Below are 23,418 nucleotides of genomic sequence, written 5' to 3'. Positions count from 1 at the left end.
GAAGTAGTTTGGTGACCTGGGTTTGCTATATGAGACTGGCCTGCAACGGTGTCCCCCCACTTCGCCCAATCCTTACACAGAAGAGTGAGTGAGTTGGGTTTAACGCCGCTTTTAACACTACTCCAGTTATATCACGGCGTGTCAGCTTAATGTGGGAGGAAAGCCCGAAGTGATGCGGGTCTCAGACGTTTACCACTTCGGTAAAACCCACGAGCACGGGTATGGTGCTGACAAACCTAGAAACATAATCGGGGCGAACCGGGATTCAAACCCACAATCATAGGTTTCTGGCATGCCCAGGGGAGGCAACTCTGCACAGCGAATCGCGGCGCCTTAGACGACTGGGCCACCCGTGCCCCTAACACACAAGAGAGGTAGAGGTAGTTACGTGACCTGGGTTTGCTATACTAGACTGTCCTGCAACGGTGCTCCCCACCCCTACCCCCACCCCCGCAACCTCAGTTGCCTTGCTGCATTGACTACTCATCCGATGATTCAATCAGTTCTGAAATAGGTTTATGTCAATATTTCGACAGAAAACATCAGAGATTTAAGATATTTAATATTCCCAAGAAGATGATACACGTCATTCCGAGATTTCTTTCTGCGATGGACTGGGCAGTCAGTCAGATGAGATGTCTCGCAGTGTCTAATTAATGTGACTTCCAGCGAGGAGCTGTGGTCACCACAGACATAGGTAATCTGGGCTTTTTGGTGATTAGGTGACCTGGGCGGTAATTGAGCCGGAAACTGTGTACCTTTGCATCAAAATCCGAATGCAGAAAGACATGGCATGGCCCGGGTGGCCATTTTGTAGGTCTTGGACGATACACCAAACTTGCATGTGCTCGTATCTGTGGTGCGTAAGCCATCTTTCATAGACGGGGTGGCCAAATACCTGGCACACTACAGTTGGCAGTATCAAGTGGCACAATGGATGAAAATATTTACGTTTTCAGTACCCATTTTCACTAGTAATTAGTGTTTAGAGTAACATTTATTAAAGAATACAGTTAAGGTAAGAATCGATACATTTTACTTCATGTGCGATTGTGATCGATACTTGTATCGAGAAGTAGAATATTGTGATCCATCGATGCATCAGTGTATCTACCATTACTGCCATTATGGACGATACTTCTGAAGAAGGCATGATGAGCTGGCAATATGGTCCTTGCAACTTGAAATAGTATTACCAGATACTGCGTGTATTAATTAGCGAAGATGGTATACGTGTTCTAATACTTATGGCATGCAAGCAAGCTATTCTGGCGATAAGAAATATTACTTACAATAATGAAAACAATGCAATGTGCTTTTCAAGGAATATCCATTTTGCTGTAACAAATGTTATACTTGGGATAAGACATTCCTAGTAAAGTACAGATTTTCGTACACTTTTGGGACGGGACTCAACCCAAAAAAGTACGAGAATCTGTACTTTACAAAGAAAGTGTTATCCCAAATATAACATTTGTTACATTTGACCACTTTCTAAATGGCATTGTGTGTTCATCCATTTTGCTAGCGATAAACATGGTCATTACTCAACCTAAAAAAGTACTAGAATCTGTACTTTACAAAGAAAGTGTTATCCCAAATATAACATTTGTTACATCGTCATTACGTTCGGATCATTGGGGTTACAATACGGGTAAGGTTCGAGCGCGGTTATATATTTAGTGCTGTGTTATATTCTTCCTCTGAACGCGACACCTGCGCTGGTAAAACACTTCTGTATCCACCATTCAACCCCTCCTTGACAATGGAATAGACCCGAATGCTTGTGCGGAACAGGGTATAAGAAAGAAGAGGAACAATTATTATGCTACAAATCTCAATTAAATATTGTACGATGTCAAAAGACATTTGTTACAGCTTGATCAGTATATATGGACTTAATTAATTAATACATCCATCATACAAAAACACAAACCCCAACACCTTCAGTCCCTAAGTGTACTGCGGTGTAAACAGCGATTGAAAAAGTGACGAAACTAATATAAAGTGTGAAGAAACTTGAATTGTTTCTGTTGAAACATTCATGAAGTAAGGTGACAAAGTTTTTCTCTCACTAGGTTTCAAACTTTACAACAATCTAAAAAGACATATCTGTACACATTCAGTGTAATTAAGGTTTTACTATATGAATAAATACTGGCTATTTGTACATACACGGACATGTTTATTTGAAACATGAACCTATTGTCACAAAAGACACGAACTACGTCACATGTTTGTACTCGTAGATACCACTAGGTGCTTTAGTGCCCTGTGTGGAGAATAAATATCACGTCCTTCACCCAAGCTCCTTCCCAGCGCGCGACACCTTCGTTACACTCTCGGTAACATATAGTATATAGGCACACTCCGGCGCAGTGGTGACTCAGCATAACACCACTGCCACAGGCTAATTTGCATATCACGTGACCGGACTTTTCTCTTGTTTGTAAACAAACGCGCTTTTTCAGAAATCAGTATAGAACGGACTAATGCAAGTATTTGGGGGCGCTTAACATATTGTTTTGCATAATTATATAGATATGCTACTACCACTGCGACAGTGAATTCATGACAATATATATTTATACATCAAAGTGACCGTATCGCTAGCTCTCCGTTGGGCTTCGAAGACAGCACGTAGAGCCGTACAACCAATGTAAACGAAGCTAGATAACTACGCAAAAACAAATAGATTTTCACGTATTAGGATACTTTCTAAATGAACCGTAACCATTCTTTGATATTTGTTTATGAAAATGTGTAGACTAGTCAAACATGAAACGGATGAAAAGCATATTCAATATCTTGAATGAACTGTGAAAGATGTGACGAATCGTCACTTGGCGCTGGCCTATGGCAGAGGTACTATGCTGGCTGGCTGGCTGCTGGTCGCATGGAACTCTGGGTATGAGAGTGGTATATAGGAGCTCCGCGAACGGGTTATCGCTGTGAGGAGCTTGATCCTTCCCTTCATGATTTATACTCAAGCTCCTCACAGCGATAGTCCGTTCGCGGATCTCTCTTTACCGAGAGTGTAACGAAGGTGTCACGCGCTGGGAAGGAGCTTGGATTTCTACTATATTTACAATAGCATAAACGAAAACAGCCAAGACATAAGCAATACATATATCACCAGAAATCTAACAAATTATAATATAAAGATATTTGATAATATTAGAATTATGTGTCTTTTCTGCAATTACTAATTAATGATATTATGAAATTTCAATATAATTTCCTGCGTTGCACTGTTCATTTGTTGAGTTTAGCTTTTAGATACACCCAATCCAACCAATCAGAAATACGATAGCAGTGAGCGTCAAAATGGCAGCCAAACCTAAAACAACACAGGTTTGACACTTACATATCTAAATAACCCAGTACTAGCAGATGATGAGTGAATTTATCACCGACAGCCTGCAATTAGGGCAACAATGCAGTTTACCGGGCGCAGCCCGAGCTCTACCATCCGCTCAATTACCGCGCTATAGTGCCACCGCTGTCTCGTTATACCGTTACCGTGCCTCACGCTCTGGTGACTCTCGCTTCACGATCCAACACCCGTTTTCGGTCTTAGGGAAACTTACACATCTTTACAATCAAACACCCGTTCTCGGTCTTAGGGAAACTTACACATCTTTACGATCAAACACCCGTTCTAGGTCTTAGGGAAACTTACACAACTTTACGATCCAACACCCGTTTTTCGGTCTTAGGGAAACTTACACGTCTTTACGATCCAACACCCGTTTTCGGTCTTAGGGAAACTTACACGTCTTTACGATCCAAAACCCCTTTTCGGTCATTAGGGTCAGTGGGTTTGGGCAAGGGTTAGCCATAAATTCTTACCTTTTCAAGCGTTAATCCAGTTAATCCCATTGGTCGGTCATGTTGACATAAACAATTGCGGGTGTGGTTTCGAGAAAAGATGAATTGGAGAGCGGGCAGTGACGTCACACGCATGCGCAATTCATTGTTTACTGAATTACGCATGCATGTCAATGGGGATTCTAATGACCTGTTAAACGAGCACTGATTACATGTGATAGCGCCTGTGGTCCAGTGGTAGAGCGTAGGCTAATTAACGCATTAATTAGCAGAGCCGGTGAGCCGGCGAAGCGCGTTCGAGTCCCCACAGCGCTAATTGGATCTGAAAAAGTGCGCCCGGTAAAGTGCACTACTCCCGCAATTAGTTATTGCTTTCAATCAACACATCGTATCACATTAATCCATTTCCGGATTACTCATTGACATGCTGACCCGTGAAGAGCGGTGTACAATATAGGTCTTCAGCAACCCATGTTTGCCGTAAAAGGCGACTATGCTTGTCGTAAGAGGCGACTAATGGGATTGGGTGGTCAGGCTTGCTGACTGGTCGATTCATGTAATCGTATCCCAATTCGATGCTCATGATGTCAATCACTGGAGTCTGTTCCAGACTCGATATTTTACAGACCGCCGTCGGTGGAATTTTGCCGAGTGCGGCGTCAAACAACAAACAAAACATTGACATGGTTCTTTTGAATATAGCCATCACCGTTGTCATTACAAACTGAAACATTGAGAGTATGTAAAGTACCGTTAGGGACAATGTTTCCTCAAAAAAATTATACATTCCGACAGAACTGTTCTTACTGGTGGCATCACTGTCTCGCTAACTGAATGCCTAAATCAGTTCTTAAAAGACAAAAAAAAACAACTAAAAAAACTAAGTATTTAAGACAGTTGTCACTTGAGGTGACATTACAGTTGTTCTATTGAATCAAATTCATAGATCAACTATGAACATATTTCTAAGTGAATTGTTAAGATTGAAGATCATCCCATGTTGTACATAGCATAGAGATGTGCTTGTTTTCTGTGGCTGATAGATATTCACCATGTTGTAGGTGGTCAACACATCCCGAAATGGAGAAGTCATGGCATGGAAAACCAAAACTGAGCAGGCCAAAAAGGGTGAAATTTTACGGGAAATTAATAAATTGGAGATACAGTAAGTAAAAGATGGTGAACATCAGTTTAGGTTTCTGGCAGTCAATCTCAATTCCTGATGGGATTGTGAACTAGGCAGGGTGGGCTGTAATAGAAACATGGTATATACATGTCTGAGTATGTCTCCAATGCTGGGACCAGGAACGTGACATATATATGAAAATGTGAGTGCTGGGCTGGTATTCATATGGTATCATTTTTGGTGACTGATGTTATTGACCTACTTTATACACCTAGAAAAATGTCTTGTGTGTGTTTTGACGTACCATATGTTTTGCTGGATTGCTGTACTCATAGTGTCCCAACTTGTGGCTTGTTAACAAAGTATCAGTATAATTGTACATTATCCCAACAAGTTAGTGATGTTTTGTAAATGACTCAACACTGGAGGTGAGGTGAAATGAGGTTTAACGTCGCGTCCAAGATTATTGCACTTATATTGCGACGTGCATGCACGTGTGTGTGTGTGTGTGTGTGTGTGGCTGCTTGTACTGGTCTGGACTGATGCCGATTTATAGTGCTAGCACACTGAGATACCATGCCACAGTTTAAATGGAATACCCCACTCAGACACAGTATACTGACTCCGAGCCAACCAGTCCTTGCTTTAGCCCCCTTAATGCCGAATGCCAGACAGGGTAACAACAAGTACCATCTTTTAGCATCTTTGGTATGATTCGGGCGAGGATCGAACCCCGGCTTTAGCCCCCTTAATGCCGAATGCCAGGCAGGGTAACAACAAGTACCATCTTTTAGCATCTTTGGTATGATTCGGGCGAATGCTCTACCACTAGACAACAGAGGTGGTCGATCCAACACAGGAGACCTAGTTCTCTTCTTCATGTTTTATCATTAGAATGCAAATGATATTGTTTCTGTTTTACTCTGAAGAATTCAGGCAATGGAGAGAGAGAAGGGAACACATATCTACAGCAAGCGAAGTGACTATAGAGCAGACTTCGTTCAACTTGAAGAGCAGGATAGCAAGATGACCACACAAAGGAAGACAGAAAGTAAATAGAGCATTGATCATGTTAATATAATGGTTAATGTCACAGTCTTGCAATGTTCATCTCTCAAGTAGGCATCGGTCAAACAGAACATCTGAAGAAATACATCTGAGGCTACATATTTTATTCTCAGGGCACAAGACTGCCCTAACCATGGTAACATGAATTTTTTCAAAAATGATAAGGGAAAAGTTTGACTATTATAGGCTTAAAAAAATAAAAGAATTGGTTCTCAGGCAATGGTTTTTAAAGATATAGTGTGGGTGGGCAGTGTTTTTTTTTTGTGTTTTTTTTTTTGGGATGGTGGTGGGTGTGTTCAAACTATATGTAACCAATAAACAGTTGTGTATTCAATAAACAGTTGTGTACAATCAACCTGGGAAAGGGCCTCCCTACATAAATGTATTCCTCGATGAGTAAAATACTGGAATACAGTATTTGACTACCGTTGGATTTGGAATAAATAAGGATTTTTTAATTATTTTTTTTTAGCCTTAAATATTGTTGTTTATGGACCCGCTGTGCTTTTTGCTAAAATATTATGAGATTTCAACTATATTTCACATAAGATGTCTTACCATTCTGCTTACCAGATTGACTATTTCAAACTATAAGGTATACCTACATGGCTATACAACAAGACTTGGATAATTATTTGCTACTCTTCTTCTTCCTACAGAGATAAAGTTACGCCAACAGTTAGAGAAGATAAGCCACATGGTGAAGAGGTTTCAACGAGAACTGAAGGATATCAAACCCACACCTGAATGTAAGCTCCATCTCATTGTAATTATCATGATGATGTTTGTAGCATGCATAATGCATTTAATCATGCATAATGTTTTCTTCAAATTTTGTTTCGACATAAATGTTTACATGTTGATCAGCATCTTCCTACAAGATGAACTAACACACACGGACCTGCCATTAGAGGTGAAACGATACGGCGGGGTCATGACACGTTGTACCTCCTGATACTAATGGTCACCTGGTACAATACACATCGTGTCCTGATACAGTATTTTTTATTTCATAAGTTGATATTTTTTTTCATTTGCAGGTAAATCCCAACCCCGAGTCATTTCTTTATTTATATCACAGATTGAAGTTGGGATATAAATTATAGTAGGCCATAAACACATAGGCTAGAAGGCACTGTGAATGTGTTGCTCAATAAAGCCAACCAGGAATACTAGAGAATCTGTGTAAGCTGGTTGGTGAACAATTTCTGTTATTATTCACATGATTTTGACACAAAAAAACTTTGTTATCATTGAAATATATCATGTATTGCTATTCAGGGTTGTAAATTAATGTATTGTGTCGGGGCCTCGTATTGGGATATGTATCAATGTATCTTTACACCACTACATGGATGGCATCAGTTTCCGAAAGGGGGGCACGGGTGGCCCAGTCGTCTAAGGCGCCGCAATTCGCTGTGCAGAGTCACCCCTGGACACGCCAGAAACCTATGATTGTGGGTTCGAATCCCGGTTCACCCTGATTATGTTTCTAGGTTTGTCTGCACCATAACCGTGCTCGTGGGTTTAACCGAAGTGGTAAACGTCTAAGACCTGCATCACTTCGGGCTTTTCTCTCACATTAAGCTGACACGCCATGATATAACTGGAATAATGTTAAAAGCGGCGTTAAACCAAACTCACTCACTCACTCACTCACTCACTCACTCAGTTTCAGAAAATCAAAATGTATTCTGGCTGGTAGTGTCATAATTTGTCATATACAACATCTGTTGTACTCGTTGTTGCTTTTGCTAATCACTGTTTAGTTTGCTGTTTGATGTTCATGTTGAGATGTGATTGGTTTGCTGTTTGATGTGCATGTTGAGATGTGATTGGTTTGCTGTTTGATGTGCATGTTGAGATGTGATTGGTTTGCTGTTTCATGTGCATGTTGAGATGTGTATCAATTTGGTTTTTTGTTTCCAGTTGTTGAGAAGTTGAAGGTGATCATGGAGGACATAGAAGGAACTATAAACACATTCAAGTTGCAGCAGCGTCAGTTGTAGGTGTTTTACATTTTTGTTTGTGTTAGATGTTAGTACAGTCAGCGGTTGTAGTACGTGACAAGATCACAGGTTGTCCATTGGTTCAAGTCAATGCCTTTCTCTGTGTAGAGTTATGTCCCTTTACCGGGATCTGCTGGATGTGAGTTTGTATCCCAGATCTTGATTATGGTTTGTTTGTCAGCATGATGCCCATCCTCAGGGGCTTCACTTCAGGGGTTCCTCCAACGTTAAACTGACCTGTCTTTACACCACTTGAACATTGTTCATACCTGTGTTCTTGCTTACCACACATTCTGGGGCATTCATTTGAAATGCAAATTGTTTCCATAAACAAAAGAGTAGAACAAATGGAATCATTCAGCAAATAGTCTAACCACGGTAATGATGATCATGATGATCGAATAAACATGTTAATGTGTCAAAAAACTGACAAAGCTTTGTGAATAATTTGTTGACATATAGGTCATGACAGTCATCTGTCAGAGTATGTTGTGACAGTCATGTCACTGTATGTCGTGTCCATCAGGTGTTACTGTATGTCTTGTCCATCAGATGTTACTGTATGTTGTGACAGTCATGTCACTGTATGTCTTGTCCATCAGATGTTACTGTATGTTTTGTCCATCAGATGTCACTGTATGTCTTGTCCATCAGATATTACTGTATGTCGTGTCCATCAGTTGTTACTGTATGTCGTGTCCATCAGATGTTACTGTATGTCGTGTCCATCAGATGTCACTGTATGTCGTGTCCATCAGATGTTACTGTATGTCGTGTCCATCAGATGTCACTGTATGTCTTGTCCATCAGATGTCACTGTATGTCGTGTCCATCAGATGTTACTGTATGTCTTGTCCATCAGATGTCACTGTATGTCGTGTCCATCAGATGTTACTGTATGTCGTGTCCATCAGATGTCACTGTATGTCATGTCCATCAGATGTTACTGTATGTCTTGTCCATCAGATGTCACTGTATGTCGTGTCCATCAGATGTTACTGTATGTCGTGTCCATCAGATGTCAATGTATGTCATGTCCATCAGATGTTACTGTATGTCGTGTCCATCAGATGTCACTGTATGTCTTGTCCATCAGATGTCACTGTATGTCGTGTCCATCAGATGTTACTGTATGTCTTGTCCATCAGATGTTACTGTATGTCGTGTCCATCAGATGTTACTGTATGTCTTGTCCATCAGATGTTACTGTATGTCGTGTCCATCAGATGTTACTGTATGTCGTGTCCATCAGATGTTACTGTATGTCGTGTCCATCAGATGTCACTGTATGTCGTGTCCATCAGATGTTACTGTATGTCGTGTCCATCAGATGTTACTGTATGTCTTGTACATCAGATGTTACTGAATGTCTTGTCCATCAGATGTTACTGTATGTCGTGTCCATCAGATGTTACTGTATGTCGTGTACATCAGATGTCACTGTATGTCGTGTCCATCAGATGTTACTGTATGTCTTGTCCATCAGATGTCACTGCATGTCGTGTCCATCAGATGTTACTGTATGTCGTGTCCATCAGATGTTACTGTATGTCGTGTCCATCAGATGTTACTTTATGTTGAGCAGGTATGAGGAACTGATGAAGGAAGAGAGGACGACCACACAGGAGATCCAGGCGCTAGAGAAGAGATTCGAGGTGTGGAGTCAGGTCCGAGATGGCGGGGCATCTGCTACCAGAGTTGCCAGTGTCAGGGCACCCTCAACAGCTCGAGACATCACCAAAGATCTTCCACCAGAAGTTGCAGCCTTTGAGGTAGCATACTGGTCCTGACACAAGTCTGCCATGTTGGATGTATTACATGCTTGTGGAACCAGGGCCCTTACTTTGGAGGAAATGGGGTTATTTCAACATCCCTTATGAGGGAACTGGGCTTGGGCACATTGGCATTCCTTGATGTCTAATTCTTTTTGTTTTGTTTTGGTTTGTTGTTTAACGCCGCACTCACCAATATTCAAGCTATAGGACGGCGGTCTGTAAATAATCCATCTGGACCAGACAATCCAGTGATTGATATCATGAGCATCGATCCACACAATTGGGATCGATGACATGCATCAACCAAGTCAGCGAGCCTGACCATCCGATCCTGTTAGTCGCCTCTTACGACAAGCATAGTCGCCATTTAGGGCAAGCATAGGTTGCTGAAGACCTATTGTTCACCGGATCTTCATGTAATTCTAAACGGACCTTGTCTCTTAGCCTTATCGTGATGATGTATATCAGTTTTGCAATTTTAATGTATATCAGTGTCAGTGTTAAGTGTTAGCAATGTCCTATATCTACTGTTATTGACAAGACTTTTATGTTTCTTCAGAAATTTCTCCAGCAAACAGGCGGAGTGCGTGGGGGTTGGGATGAGTATGACCATCAGACCTTCCTCAAGTTCAGGAACAGATTCAAGGTGGGTGTGGATGTTCTAGGTTGAGTATGACCATCAGACCTTCCTCAAGTTCAGGAACAGATTCAAGGTGGGTGTGGATGTTCTAGGTTGAGTATGACCATCAGACCTTCCTCAAGTTCAGGAACAGATTCAAGGTGGGTGTGGATGTTCTAGGTTGTGTATGACCATCAGACCTTCCTCAAGTTCAGGAACAGATTCAAGGTGGGTGTGGATGTTCTAGGTTGTGTATGACCATCAGACCTTCCTCAAGTTCAGGAACAGATTCAAGGTGGGTGTGGATGTTCTAGGTTGAGTATGACCATCAGACCTTCCTCAAGTTCAGGAACAGATTCAAGGTGGGTGTGGATGTTCTAGGTTGAGTATGACCATCAGACCTTCCTCAAGTTCAGGAACAGATTCAAGGTGGGTGTGGATGTTCTAGGTTGTGTATGACCATCAGACCTTCCTCAAGTTCAGGAACAGATTCAAGGTGGGTGTGGATGTTCTAGGTTGAGTATGACCATCAGACCTTCCTCAAGTTCAGGAGGGGTGGTCGGGTAGCTTGCACGACGATTCCCGACATGGGTACAATGTGTGAAGCCCATTTCTGGTGTCCACCGCTGTGATATTTGCTGGGATATTGCTAAAAGCGGCGTAAAACCATACTCACTCACTCACTCACTCACTCAATTTCAGGAACAGATTCAAGATGGTTGTGGATGTTCTGGATTGAGTTTGACCATAAAACCTTCAGCGTGACTGATGCATCATCAGACTATGTTGTACTTATGTGTAATTGTAATATTGTCATCTACACAGTAAAAGCCAATAATGTTTTACCCTCTTATTTGATTTTATTCCCCAACTTTATGAAAATCTGTTGATATCTGGTTTCAGGGCAAGAATGTGTTTGTGCAGCACCTGATTCCAGCACTGCCAACAAAGCAGGAAGACGAAATCCACGACCATGAGTCTTGGTATCAGGAATATCTCTTCCTCAACGATGTCAAGAAGGATGCTATAAAAGCGTGGAGACAAAGGAAACAGGTAAGTTGAGGCAGGTGTCCAGCAGTAATCAATGCTGTAGCTCAAATTGGGAATTCTCCCATATTTTACAGTGACTGTGATGACTGTGTATCACCAACCTGTGACCTGTGATAGGCTCACAGCACAGCGGATTATTCTGTATGAGAAACTGTGTGACCACTTATCATTAAACCAGTACCTAATATTAGAGGTATCACACTTCTCGTGGACTATTTGTCTCTTGATACATGGGCACAATTTATGAACGTTGTGGCGCAGGAAATATCCTGTATCTTTAACACATCATCTTGTAAAAAGTGCATGTAAATAGTGATATGTAATTCTTTCCTTGTACACTCCGATACTGATGGAGGAAATAAAGATTATTCCTTATACTACACTACACTACACTGCACTGTGCCACACTACACTACACTACACTACACTACACTACACTACACTACACTACACTACACTGTGCTTCACTACATTACACTACACTACACTACACTACACTACACTGCTACACTACACTACACTACACTACACTACACTGTGCTTCACTACACTACACTACACTACACTACACTACACTACACTACACTACACTACACTGTGCTTCACTACATTACACTACACTACACTACACTACACAACACTGTGCTACATTACATTACATTACACTACACTACACTACACTACACTACACTACACTACACTACACTACACTACACTGTACTACACTACATTACACTAAACTACACTACACTGTGCTACATTACATTAGACTACACTACGCTACATTACATTAGACTACATTTCACTACATTACACTACACTGTGCTACATTACACTACACTGTACTACACTACACTACACTACACCTTCTACACTGCACTGTGCTACCCAATGCTACACTGAACTACACTGTGCTTCACTATGCTACTCTGTGCTACACTATGCTACACTAGGCTATGCCATGGTGCTCTATGCTATGCTATGCTACACTATGTTCCAATGTGCTACTCTATACTAACCAACACTGCTATGCTACACTATACTACACTGTGCTACTCTATACTATCCAACACTACCCCTCACTGCTGTGCTACACTATGCTCCACTATCCTGCACTATGCTACCCTATGCTCCATGCTGTAGGGGGAGAAGGAGGAGCTGCTGGCCCATGTGGATGAGGAGAACCTGGAGGAAGAGCAGGAAGAGATGAGAAAGGCCCAGCTAAAGGAGGAGGTGGAGAGTGAGAAGAGGGAGAGATTTTCACGCCTGAATGCATGGAGGGTAGGTTACACTGGTTTTAGGCAGGATTGATGTGGACAGAGGTCTGGAGCGTGTCTAGATATTGACAGGATTTATGTGAACGGAGGTCTAGAGTGTGTCTAGATATAGGCAGGATTGATGGGAGTGTCTAGATATAGACAGGATTGATGTGGACTGAGGTCAGGAGGGTGTCTAGATGTAGGCAGGATTGATGGAGGGTGTCTAGATAAAGACAGGATTGATGTGGACGAAGGTCTGGAGGGTGTCTAGATGTAGGCAGGATTGATGGGAGTGTCTAGATATAGACAGGATTGATGTGGACTGAGGTCAGGAGGGTGTCTAGATGTAGGCAGGATTGATGGAGGGTGTCTAGATAAAGACAGGATTGATGTGGACGACGGTCTGGAGGGTGTCTAGATGTAGGCAGGATTGATGTGGATGGAGGCCTGGAGGGTGTCTAGATGTAGGCAGGATTGATGGAGGGTGTCTCGATAAAGACAGGATTGATGTGGACGAAGGTCTGGAGGGTGTCTAGATGTAGGCAGGATTGATGTGGACGAAGGTCTGGAGGGTGTCTAGATTTAGGCAGGATTGATGAAGGGTGTCTAGATGGAGGCAGGATTGATGTGGACGGGGGCAGGGCAGGTTTGATGGAGGGTGTCTAGATATAGACATGATTGATGGAGGGTGTCTTGATATAGACATGATTGATGGAGGGTGTCTTGATATAGACATGATTGATGGAGGGTGTCTTGATATAGACATGATTGATGGAGGGTGTCTTGATATAGACAGCATTGATATGGACGGAGGTCTTGAGAGTGTCCAGATGTAGGCAAGATTGATATAGATCGAGGCCTGTAGGGTTTCTTAATATAGGCAGGATTGATGGGTGTGTGGGTGTGTGTGTGTGTGTGTGTGTCTAGATATAGACAGGATTGATGGAGGTTGGTTAGATATAGACAGGATTGATGTGGACGGAGGCCTTGAGGGTGTCTAGATAATGGGAGGATTGATGGAGGGTGTCTAGATATAGACAGGATTGATGTGGACAGAGATCTAGCGTGTGTTATGATATAGTCAGGATTGATGGAGGGTGTCTAGATACAGGCAGGATTGATGGAGGGTGTCTAGATACAAGCAGGATTGATCGAGGATGTCTAGATATAGACAGGATTGATGGAGGGTGTCTAGATACAGGCAGGATTGATGGAGGGTGTCTAGATATAGACAGGATTGATGTGGACAGAGGTCTAGCGTGTGTTATGATATAGTCAGGATTGATGGAGGATGTCTAGATACAAGCAGGATTGATCGAGGATGTCTAGATATAGACAGGATTGATGGAGGGTGTCTAGATATAGACAGGAGTGATGTGGACAGAGGTCTAGCGTGTGTTTAGATATAGTCAGGATTGATGGAGGGTGTCTAGATACAAGCAGGATTGATTGAGGATGTCTAGAGGGTGTCTTGAATGTGTAGGTGAAGTTTGTAACTGTGGTGAATGTGTAGGCAAAATTTGTAACTGTGGTGAATGTGTAGGTGAAGTTTGTAACTGTGTAGAATGTGTAGGTGAAGTTTGTAACTGTGGTGAATGTGTAGGTGAAGTTTGTAACTGTGGTGAATGTGTAGGTGAAGTTTGTTACTGTGGTGAATGTGTAGGTGAAGTTTGTAACTTTGGTGAATGTGTAGGTGAAGTTTGTTACTGTTGTGAATGTGTAGGTGAAGTTTGTAACTGTTGTGAAATTGTAGGTGAAGTTTGTTACTGTGGTGAATGTGTAGGCAAAGTTTGTAACTGTGGTAAATATGTAGGTGAAGTTTGTAACTGTTGTGAATGTGTAGGTGAAGTTTGTAACTGTTGTGAATGTGTAGGTGAAGTTTGTTACTGTGGTGAATGTGTAGGTGAAGTTTGTAACTGCGGTGAATGTGTAGGTGAAGTTTGTAACTGTTGTGAATGTGTAGGTGAAGTTTGTAACTGTGGTGAATGTGTAGGCAAAATTTGTAACTGTGGTGAATGTGTAGGTGAAGTTTGTAACTGTTGTGAAAGTGTAGGTGAAGTTTGTAACTGGGGTGAATGCAGGTGAAGTTTGTAACTGCGGTGAATGTGTAGGTGAAGTTTGTAACTGTGGTGAATATGTAGGTGAAGTTTGTAACTGTGGTGAATATGTAGGTGAAGTTTGTAACTGTTGTGAATGTGTAGGTGAAGTTTGTAACTGTTGTGAAAGTGTATGTGAAGTTTGTAACTGGGGTGAATGCAGGTGAAGTTTGTAACTGCGGTGAATGTGTAGGTGAAGTTTGTAACTGTGGTGAATATGTAGGTGAAGTTTGTAACTGCGGTGAATGTGTAGGTGAAGTTTGTAACTGTTGTGAATGTGTAGGTGAAGTTTGTAACTGGTGAATGTGTAGGTGAAGTTTGTAACTGTTGTGAAAGTGTAGGTGAAGTTTGTAACTGTGGTGAATGTGTAGGTGAAGTTTGTAACTGCGGTGAATGTGTAGGTGAAGTTTGTAACTGTGGTGAATATGTAGGTGAAGTTTGTAACTGTTGTGAAAGTGTATGTGAAGTTTGTAACTGGGGTGAATGCAGGTGAAGTTTGTAACTGCGGTGAATGTGTAGGTGAAGTTTGTAACTGTGGTGAATATGTAGGTGAAGTTTGTAACTGTTGTGAATGTGTAGGTGAAGTTTGTTACTGTGGTGAATGTGTAGGTGAAGTTTGTAACTGTGGTGAATGTGTAGGTGAAGTTTGTAACTGTTGTGAATGTGTAGGTGAAGTTTGTAACTGTGGTGAATGTGTAGGCAAAATTTGTAACTGTGGTGAATGTGTAGGTAAAGTTTGTAAGTGTTGTGAAAGTGTAGGTGAAGTTTGTAACTGGGGTGAATGCAGGTGAAGTTTGTAACTGCGGTGAATGTGTAGGTGGAGTTTGTAACTGTGGTGAATATGTAGGTGAAGTTTGTAACTGTGGTGAATATGTAGGTGAAGTTTGTAACTGTTGTGAATGTGTAGGTGAAGTTTGTAACTGTTGTGAAAGTGTATGTGAAGTTTGTAACTGGGGTGAATGCAGGTGAAGTTTGTAACTGCGGTGAATGTGTAGGTGAAGTTTGTAACTGTGGTGAATATGTAGGTGAAGTTTGTAACTGTGGTGAATGTGTAGGTGAAGTTTGTAACTGTTGTGAATGTGTAGGTGAAGTTTGTAACTGGTGAATGTGTAGGTGAAGTTTGTAACTGTTGTGAAAGTGTAGGTGAAGTTTGTAACTGTGGTGAATGTGTAGGTGAAGTTTGTAACTGCGGTGAATGTGTAGGTGAAGTTTGTAACTGTGGTGAATATGTAGGTGAAGTTTGTAACTGTTGTGGAAGTGTATGTGAAGTTTGTAACTGGGGTGAATGCAGGTGAAGTTTGTAACTGCGGTGAATGTGTAGGTGAAGTTTGTAACTGTGGTGAATATGTAGGTGAAGTTTGTAACTGTTGTGAATGTGTAGGTGAAGTTTGTTACTGTTGTGAAAGTGTAGGTGAAGTTTGTAACTGTTGTGAATGTGTAGGTGAAGTTTGTAACTGTGGTGAATGTGTAGGTGAAGTTTGTAACTGTTGTGAATGTGTAGGTGAAGTTTGTAACTGTGGTGAATGTGTAGGTGAAGTTTGTAACTGTGGTGAATGTGTAGGTGAAGTTTGTAACTGCGGTGAATGTGTAGGTGAAGTTTGTAACTGTTGTGAATGTGTAGGTGAAGTTTGTAACTGTTGTGAAAGTGTAGGTGAAGTTTGTAACTGTGGTGAATGTGTAGGTGAAGTTTGTAACTGTGGTGAATGTGTAGGGGAAGTTTGTAACTGTGGTGAATGTGTAGGTGAAGTTTGTAACTGTGGTGAATGTGTAGGTGAAGTTTGTAACTGTGGTGAATGTGTAGGTGAAGTTTGTAACTGTGGTGAATGTGTAGGTGAAGTTTGTAACTGTGGTGAATGTGTAGGTGAAGTTTGTAACTGTGGTGAATGTGTAGGCAAAATTTGTAACTGTGGTGAATGTGTAGGTAAAGTTTGTAAGTGTTGTGAAAGTGTAGGTGAAGTTTGTAACTGGGGTGAATGCAGGTGAAGTTTGTAACTGCGGTGAATGTGTAGGTGGAGTTTGTAACTGTGGTGAATATGTAGGTGAAGTTTGTAACTGTGGTGAATATGTAGGTGAAGTTTGTAACTGTTGTGAATGTGTAGGTGAAGTTTGTAACTGTTGTGAAAGTGTATGTGAAGTTTGTAACTGGGGTGAATGCAGGTGAAGTTTGTAACTGCGGTGAATGTGTAGGTGAAGTTTGTAACTGTGGTGAATATGTAGGTGAAGTTTGTAACTGTGGTGAATGTGTAGGTGAAGTTTGTAACTGTTGTGAATGTGTAGGTGAAGTTTGTAACTGGTGAATGTGTAGGTGAAGTTTGTAACTGTTGTGAAAGTGTAGGTGAAGTTTGTAACTGTGGTGAATGTGTAGGTGAAGTTTGTAACTGCGGTGAATGTGTAGGTGAAGTTTGTAACTGTGGTGAATATGTAGGTGAAGTTTGTAACTGTTGTGGAAGTGTATGTGAAGTTTGTAACTGGGGTGAATGCAGGTGAAGTTTGTAACTGCGGTGAATGTGTAGGTGAAGTTTGTAACTGTGGTGAATATGTAGGTGAAGTTTGTAACTGTTGTGAATGTGTAGGTGAAGTTTGTTACTGTTGTGAAAGTGTAGGTGAAGTTTGTAACTGTTGTGAATGTGTAGGTGAAGTTTGTAACTGTGGTGAATGTGTAGGTGAAGTTTGTAACTGTTGTGAATGTGTAGGTGAAGTTTGTAACTGTGGTGAATGTGTAGGTGAAGTTTGTAACTGTGGTGAATGTGTAGGTGAAGTTTGTAACTGCGGTGAATGTGTAGGTGAAGTTTGTAACTGTTGTGAATGTGTAGGTGAAGTTTGTAACTGTTGTGAAAGTGTAGGTGAAGTTTGTAACTGTGGTGAATGTGTAGGTGAAGTTTGTAACTGTGGTGAATGTGTAGGGGAAGTTTGTAACTGTGGTGAATGTGTAGGTGAAGTTTGTAACTGTGGTGAATGTGTAGGTGAAGTTTGTAACTGTGGTGAATGTGTAGGTGAAGTTTGTAACTGTGGTGAATGTGTAGGTGCAGAAGGAGCTGGAGAAGGCCCAGGTGGAGGAGCGGAGGATGAGGGAGGAGATGGCTCGAACCAAGAAACAGGAAGATGAAAAGAAAAGACAGGTGGGTTGAAAAACAAACAGAAAGGTTCAAAGAAATAGAAAATATTACTGTACAGCACTGTTACTGTAGATCATGAAATTAATGTGAGTGTCTGCCCCTGGTCTGAAATGTGTCATGAAATAATTTCGAGTAGCCCTACTTTTGAAATGTAAAACCTTATCATCAAACGATAACACCAAGACTTCAGATAGAATTCTGTGATATAGAATGGGTCAATAGCAGTTTGAGAGAATAATAATATTTGCTATCGTCTCAAACTTAACTTCATTCGCTTGACACATGATCTAACTTCCCAGGAATCAAAAGCCGGAAGTACCAAATAACTCATTTTCAAATGAGATTGTAGGTCCACTGTTGTAGATGTAGTTACACTGTTGCAGATGGAGATGCGGTCACGGGTGTTGGAGTACAAGCAACAGCGAAAGGATGAGGAGGAGTTCCTCCGGGCGCAGGAGGAGAGGTGGGAGCAGGTGGAGAGTGAGAGGAAGCAGCAGCTGTCCGCCCGGGAGATTGTCAAGTTCAGGGACCGGGTCAGTCACGGGCACAACTCATGTACACTCACAACACCAACACAACACAACCAACAATCACAACACCACTGTTGCAGTTTCCTGGGGCGGTCGGGACTTAGTGGTTAAAGCATTCGGGTTCAATTCCCGACATGGGTACAATGTGTAAAGCCCACTTGTGGTGTCCCTCGCCATGATATTGCTGGAACATTGCTAAAAGCAGTGTAAAACCTCACTCACTCACTCACTTGTAATTTCCTTCTACTTGAATTCAACAAAAAATAAAATGTTGACCTCCAATCATTGTACATATTACATCGTAAAAGAGACCGTTTTTGAAGGTTGTTGCCTGAAGACCAACAGTAGCCTAACAGTTAACAAATTAGAGATGGTTACACAGATCAGTGACATATATAGGAAACTTCACATTCAGAAGCTGTTACATTGTCATGTTTCAGTTGTAATGAATGGTGAAATACATTTAAATTTTAAACTTAGCCTATCTCTCACTATGCATTTCTTAGTTCTTCTTTCGATCTTATGCGGAAACGTGCTTGAACAAAGTTTCCAGCTTCTAAAAACAAATCACCCCAACACATCCCAGCGTCACCAAGGTCACCACCCAAACACTTGGGTCACGCATTGTAAACCCATGCATAGCAACCTATACGACCTGATCACATGAATAATTTAAAATATATCTCATTTCAAACAGAGCCATGTCATCACTCTAGGTCCAGTGATCTATCGGTATTATATTTGACATGTTGTATGGTGACTTAGAAATGTGTGTAGTTCAGTGTGTCCATTTATATATGGTACATCATGGTGATTATTTTGTTGAATAGGATCTAAAAGCGGTATCTGAGAGGGTTATGAAGAAGAAGGCCAAAGAAGAAGAAGAAATAGAAAAAGAGAAAAAATTGGCGAGAATAAAGCAACAGGCAAGATTGCAGTTTTTTATGGAATATAAGTTTTTACAAGAATTAATTGTTGATATCCTGAAAATAATGTGTGCATATAAGTTAATTTTGAAAAGACTGACATCAATTTGAATGTATCAGTGTGGACTTTGCAGGTGGAGATGTTTGTTCCGAGAGATCCCACCCGCCTGTATAAGCCGACCAAAGGGTGGAAGGAAAGACTGAAAGAACCGGGTCCGAGTGGCGGGGGCCAGGTGCTTCAAATGCCTCACAGGTACATCTGCAACCATCTCTGTGTTCTGCCAGGAAGCTGAGCTTGTTAGTGTTCAACAGTGCTAGTGATAGGACTGAAACAGGAAATTCGGAGACTCTCCTATATTTAGTGGAATCAGGAACATTCTTTGAGTAAAAGTGTAGAGCAAAATGGACTTCAGATAGAAAATTGTGCTGAATTAAATTGGTCACATATCAATGTAGTTCTCTCTTCATCTCGGTCCCCGGCCCCCTGAAATACCTAGATGGCAACAATCACCTCATCACCTGGTCAAGTCTGCCACTCATTTGACTTAAGGCAAAAGACAAGAGTTTAAGGGTGGTTGGACAGAGGGTGGTTGGACAGAGGGTGGTTGGACAGAGGGTGCTGGGTCAGAGGGTGCTGGGTCAGAGGGTGCTGGGTGCTGGGTCAGAGGGTGCTAGGTCAGAGGCTGCTTGGTCAGAGGGTGCTGGGTCAGAGGGTGCTGGGTCAGAGGGTGCTTGGTCAGAGGGTGCTAGGTCAGAGGGTGCTGGGTCAGAGGGTGCTAGGTCAGAGGGTGCTGGGTCAGAGGGTGCTGGGTCAGAGGGTGCTGGGTCGGAGGGTGCTGGGTCGGAGGGTGCTGGGTCAGAGGGTGCTGGGTCAGAGGGTGCTGGGTCAGAGGGTGCTGGGTCAGAGGGTGCTTGGTCAGAGGGTGCTAGGTCAGAGGGTGCTAGGTCAGAGGCTGCTTGGTCAGAGGCTGCTGGGTCAGAGGGTGCTGGGTCAGAGGGTGCTTGGTCAGAGGGTGCTAGGTCAGAGGCTGCTTGGTCAGAGGGTGCTAGGTCAGAGGCTGCTTGGTCAGAGGCTGCTGGGTCAGAGGCTGCTAGGTCAGAGGGTGCTAGGTCGGTGCTGGGTTGGAGGGTGCTAGGTCAGAGGGTGCTAGGTCAGAGGCTGCTTGGTCAGAGGCTGCTGGGTCAGAGGGTGCTAGGTCAGAGGGTGCTGGGTCAGGGTGCTGGGTTGGAGGGTGCTTGGTCAGAGGGTGCTAGGTCAGAGGCTGCTTGGTCAGAGGGTGCTGGGTCAGAGGGTGCTGGGTTGGAGGGTGCTTGGTCAGAGGGTGCTGGGTCGGAGGGTGCTTGGTCAGAGGGTGCTAGGTCAGAGGGTGCTAGGTCAGGAGACATGGGTAGTAGTTCAAAATCACAACAGCCACTTGTGTGCACAGGCATTCTGTCCAGAGCCATGAACAAATCTTACCCAAGCTTTCTTTAATCTTTTCCTTGATAGCTTCTCTCAACTGTCCTACCATAGTTCTGTTGCATGGTATTGCCCATTGACGATTTGACCTCATTGCAGATAGTCAGTCATGATTACCCAGAAGACTGAAGCCATGACATTGATTGATTGTTGTTTAACGCGCACTCAGCAATATTCCTGCTATATGACGAGGTACCCATCCTGCTCATGTGTCAGTTGAGATGGCGCTCACACTATTTCAGCTATAATGTATGAATTTTAACTACTAGTGTATGTAGCTTCACCATGGTAACTACTAGGGCAGGGACGAGTCAAAATTTACTACCCAGGTACCCACCACCCTATTACCCGACTGACCGCCTCCGTGGTCTAATGGTAGAGCGTCCGCCCGGAGAGCGGAATGTCCGGGGTTCGATCCCCAGCCGCGTCATACCAAAAGACGTTAAAAGATGGTACTTGTTGTTACCCTGTTTGGCGCTCGGCATTAAGGTGCTAAAACAAGGACTGGTCGGCTCGGAGTCAGTATACTGTGTCTGAATGGGGTATTCATGTTAAACTGCGGCATAGTATCTCAGTGTGCTAGCACTATAAATCGGCATCAGTCCGGACTAGTACAAGCAGCCACACACACACACACACACACACACACACACACACACACACATATGTATGCACGTCGCTATATAAGTGCAATAATCATGGACGCAACGTTAAACCCCATTTCACCTCGCCTATTACCCGACACTACCCGGTTTCCAGCTGTAGATATTTAGAGATAGGTACAAACTGTCCGATTTGGAAAAGTTGAACCATAGCCCTGGCAAAATGTATTTAGATACAGCCATGCAAACACTGAAGTTTACTGCATGAAGTTTTATCTTTAATCAAACATATACAAGTCAGAAGGAATGGGTGCATTGTCAGAAAGAAATGGGATCATTAGTGACTTTTAGTGTAACCATATAGTTTTAGATAATTTGTGTCATTAAACAATATATCACGTGACTAACCACAGGTCCGGGTAGTCCTTTGGGTACCAGGTCCCATTCAGGGCCGACCTGACCCGAGTACCCGAGTTATCTGTCACACCCCTAGTAACTACAGGTGTGTGTAGGGTCACTATAGTAACTAAGAGTATGGGGGGTTACCATGGTAACTACTGGTTTCTGTAGGGTCACCAAGGTAACTACTGGTGTATGTAAGATCTAACTGTATGGAGGGTTACCATGGTAACTGCTGGTGTATCTAGGGTCATCATGGTAACTACTAGTGTTTGTCATCAGTCCTGTTTCAGTAGCCTACACCTCTCCTTTTTTCAGAGCTGTTCCATCCTGGAGGCAAGGCCTCAACTGACTGCGGACACCTGCCACCCAAGAAAACAGCTGGTGGAAGTTTACAACAGAAAGATTAAAGTGCAATTCTATTTTCAAACAAAGTGTATTTGGGTCACACAGGCGAGCAATCTGGTCCCATTAGAACTATTACCTGTATTACTTTACCTTCCAAACTTTTTATTCAATAAACATAATAAACATTCAATAAAAGGTGGGTTTAGCTGGCTAGCTGGCAGACAAGTACTTAAACATCCCTCTTCGTGTTGATGTCATATTTGTGAAGTGAGAATACCACATATGACCCGACTGCAATATTATGCTGACAGTTTAGAACCATGTGCACATATGTATCATGTACTATGCTTGAGCACAAAGTGCCTTGAACAAGGTGCATTAATAAAAATCATTTGCTAGATATAAACATGTATGTATATACAAATAAATTAACAACATACCGTGAGCGACATCAAGTACCCGATGTAAGATCTTGATCTCAAGATGTACTTTGTTCAGTTTACACTCAGGTTGTGTCAGTCTGGGGCGTTGTGAGCTTCCATGGCTGCATGTCATATCTACCACATCATATCTAGAAATCATTTATTACCACTTTGTTTATGTTTGTATGTATATTTTTCTGAATCTCTGGTTTAACTAGTTCCGTCCAAGCCATATACTTTGTATATTTTATACCTTGTTTTTAGCCAGGTCACATTATGTTTGGTTGTAATCATAGATGTGACACTTCAGTTTTACAAGATAAACATACATGACATATGAATACTATCACAGTGACAATGGTTTATAACAAGGAATGTCTTTGTTTGGTTTCATGTTCTATTTAGGGATGAAATTGATGTGATTTGACAACATTGTCGATCCTTTCAGTAGCACATGTCGGAGCAAGTCTGTGTGCATTATCGAGTCTCACACAGTAGGGGTTGGAGGGGGGAGGGGGGCTGGGAGGGGTCATGTCGTGGTCTTGTCACAAAGGGGTCAAACATTCTGTCCAACATGTTCATCCCCGTCCAAGTGGATTATTTCCCATCAATTTTGAAAGTTTTTACTGTTTTCAAAATGTGCTTTTTTGTATAATAATCTACAAAATGTTCTTTGTGTTTAGATCAGGTCTATCTATGTATTAATGATACCTGTTGTATACACATGAATTATGAGAGTGTGTTAATATGTACATATGAATGTATATATATTTACAGAAGGAT

General features: G+C 42.2%; 1 protein-coding gene across 1 annotated transcript; it reads left to right on the top strand.

Annotated features, from left to right (window-relative positions):
- Window positions 1–3,290: 3,290 nt before the first annotated feature.
- Window positions 3,291–23,135, top strand: LOC124117458 (coiled-coil domain-containing protein 112-like). The gene is made up of 14 exons (XM_046479365.2): window positions 3,291–3,354; window positions 4,893–4,996; window positions 5,887–6,008; window positions 6,685–6,774; window positions 7,955–8,030; window positions 9,620–9,806; window positions 10,369–10,455; window positions 11,332–11,481; window positions 12,622–12,759; window positions 17,857–17,952; window positions 18,333–18,482; window positions 19,310–19,405; window positions 19,540–19,658; window positions 22,184–23,135. Exons 1-14 carry the CDS (start codon window positions 3,328–3,330, stop codon window positions 22,215–22,217), a joined length of 1,476 nt encoding a protein of 491 aa, XP_046335321.2. The 5' UTR covers window positions 3,291–3,327; the 3' UTR covers window positions 22,218–23,135.
- The last annotated feature ends 283 nt before the right edge of the window (window positions 23,136–23,418 follow it).

This window comes from Haliotis rufescens, unplaced genomic scaffold, assembly GCF_023055435.1.
Source record: "Haliotis rufescens isolate VD_foot unplaced genomic scaffold, xgHalRufe1.0.p SCAF_1, whole genome shotgun sequence".
In the NCBI taxonomy this organism is placed as follows: domain Eukaryota; kingdom Metazoa; phylum Mollusca; class Gastropoda; order Lepetellida; family Haliotidae; genus Haliotis; species Haliotis rufescens.
The sequence above is the reverse complement of the archived record's forward strand: the minus strand, read 5'-3'. Positions and strand labels throughout refer to the sequence as shown.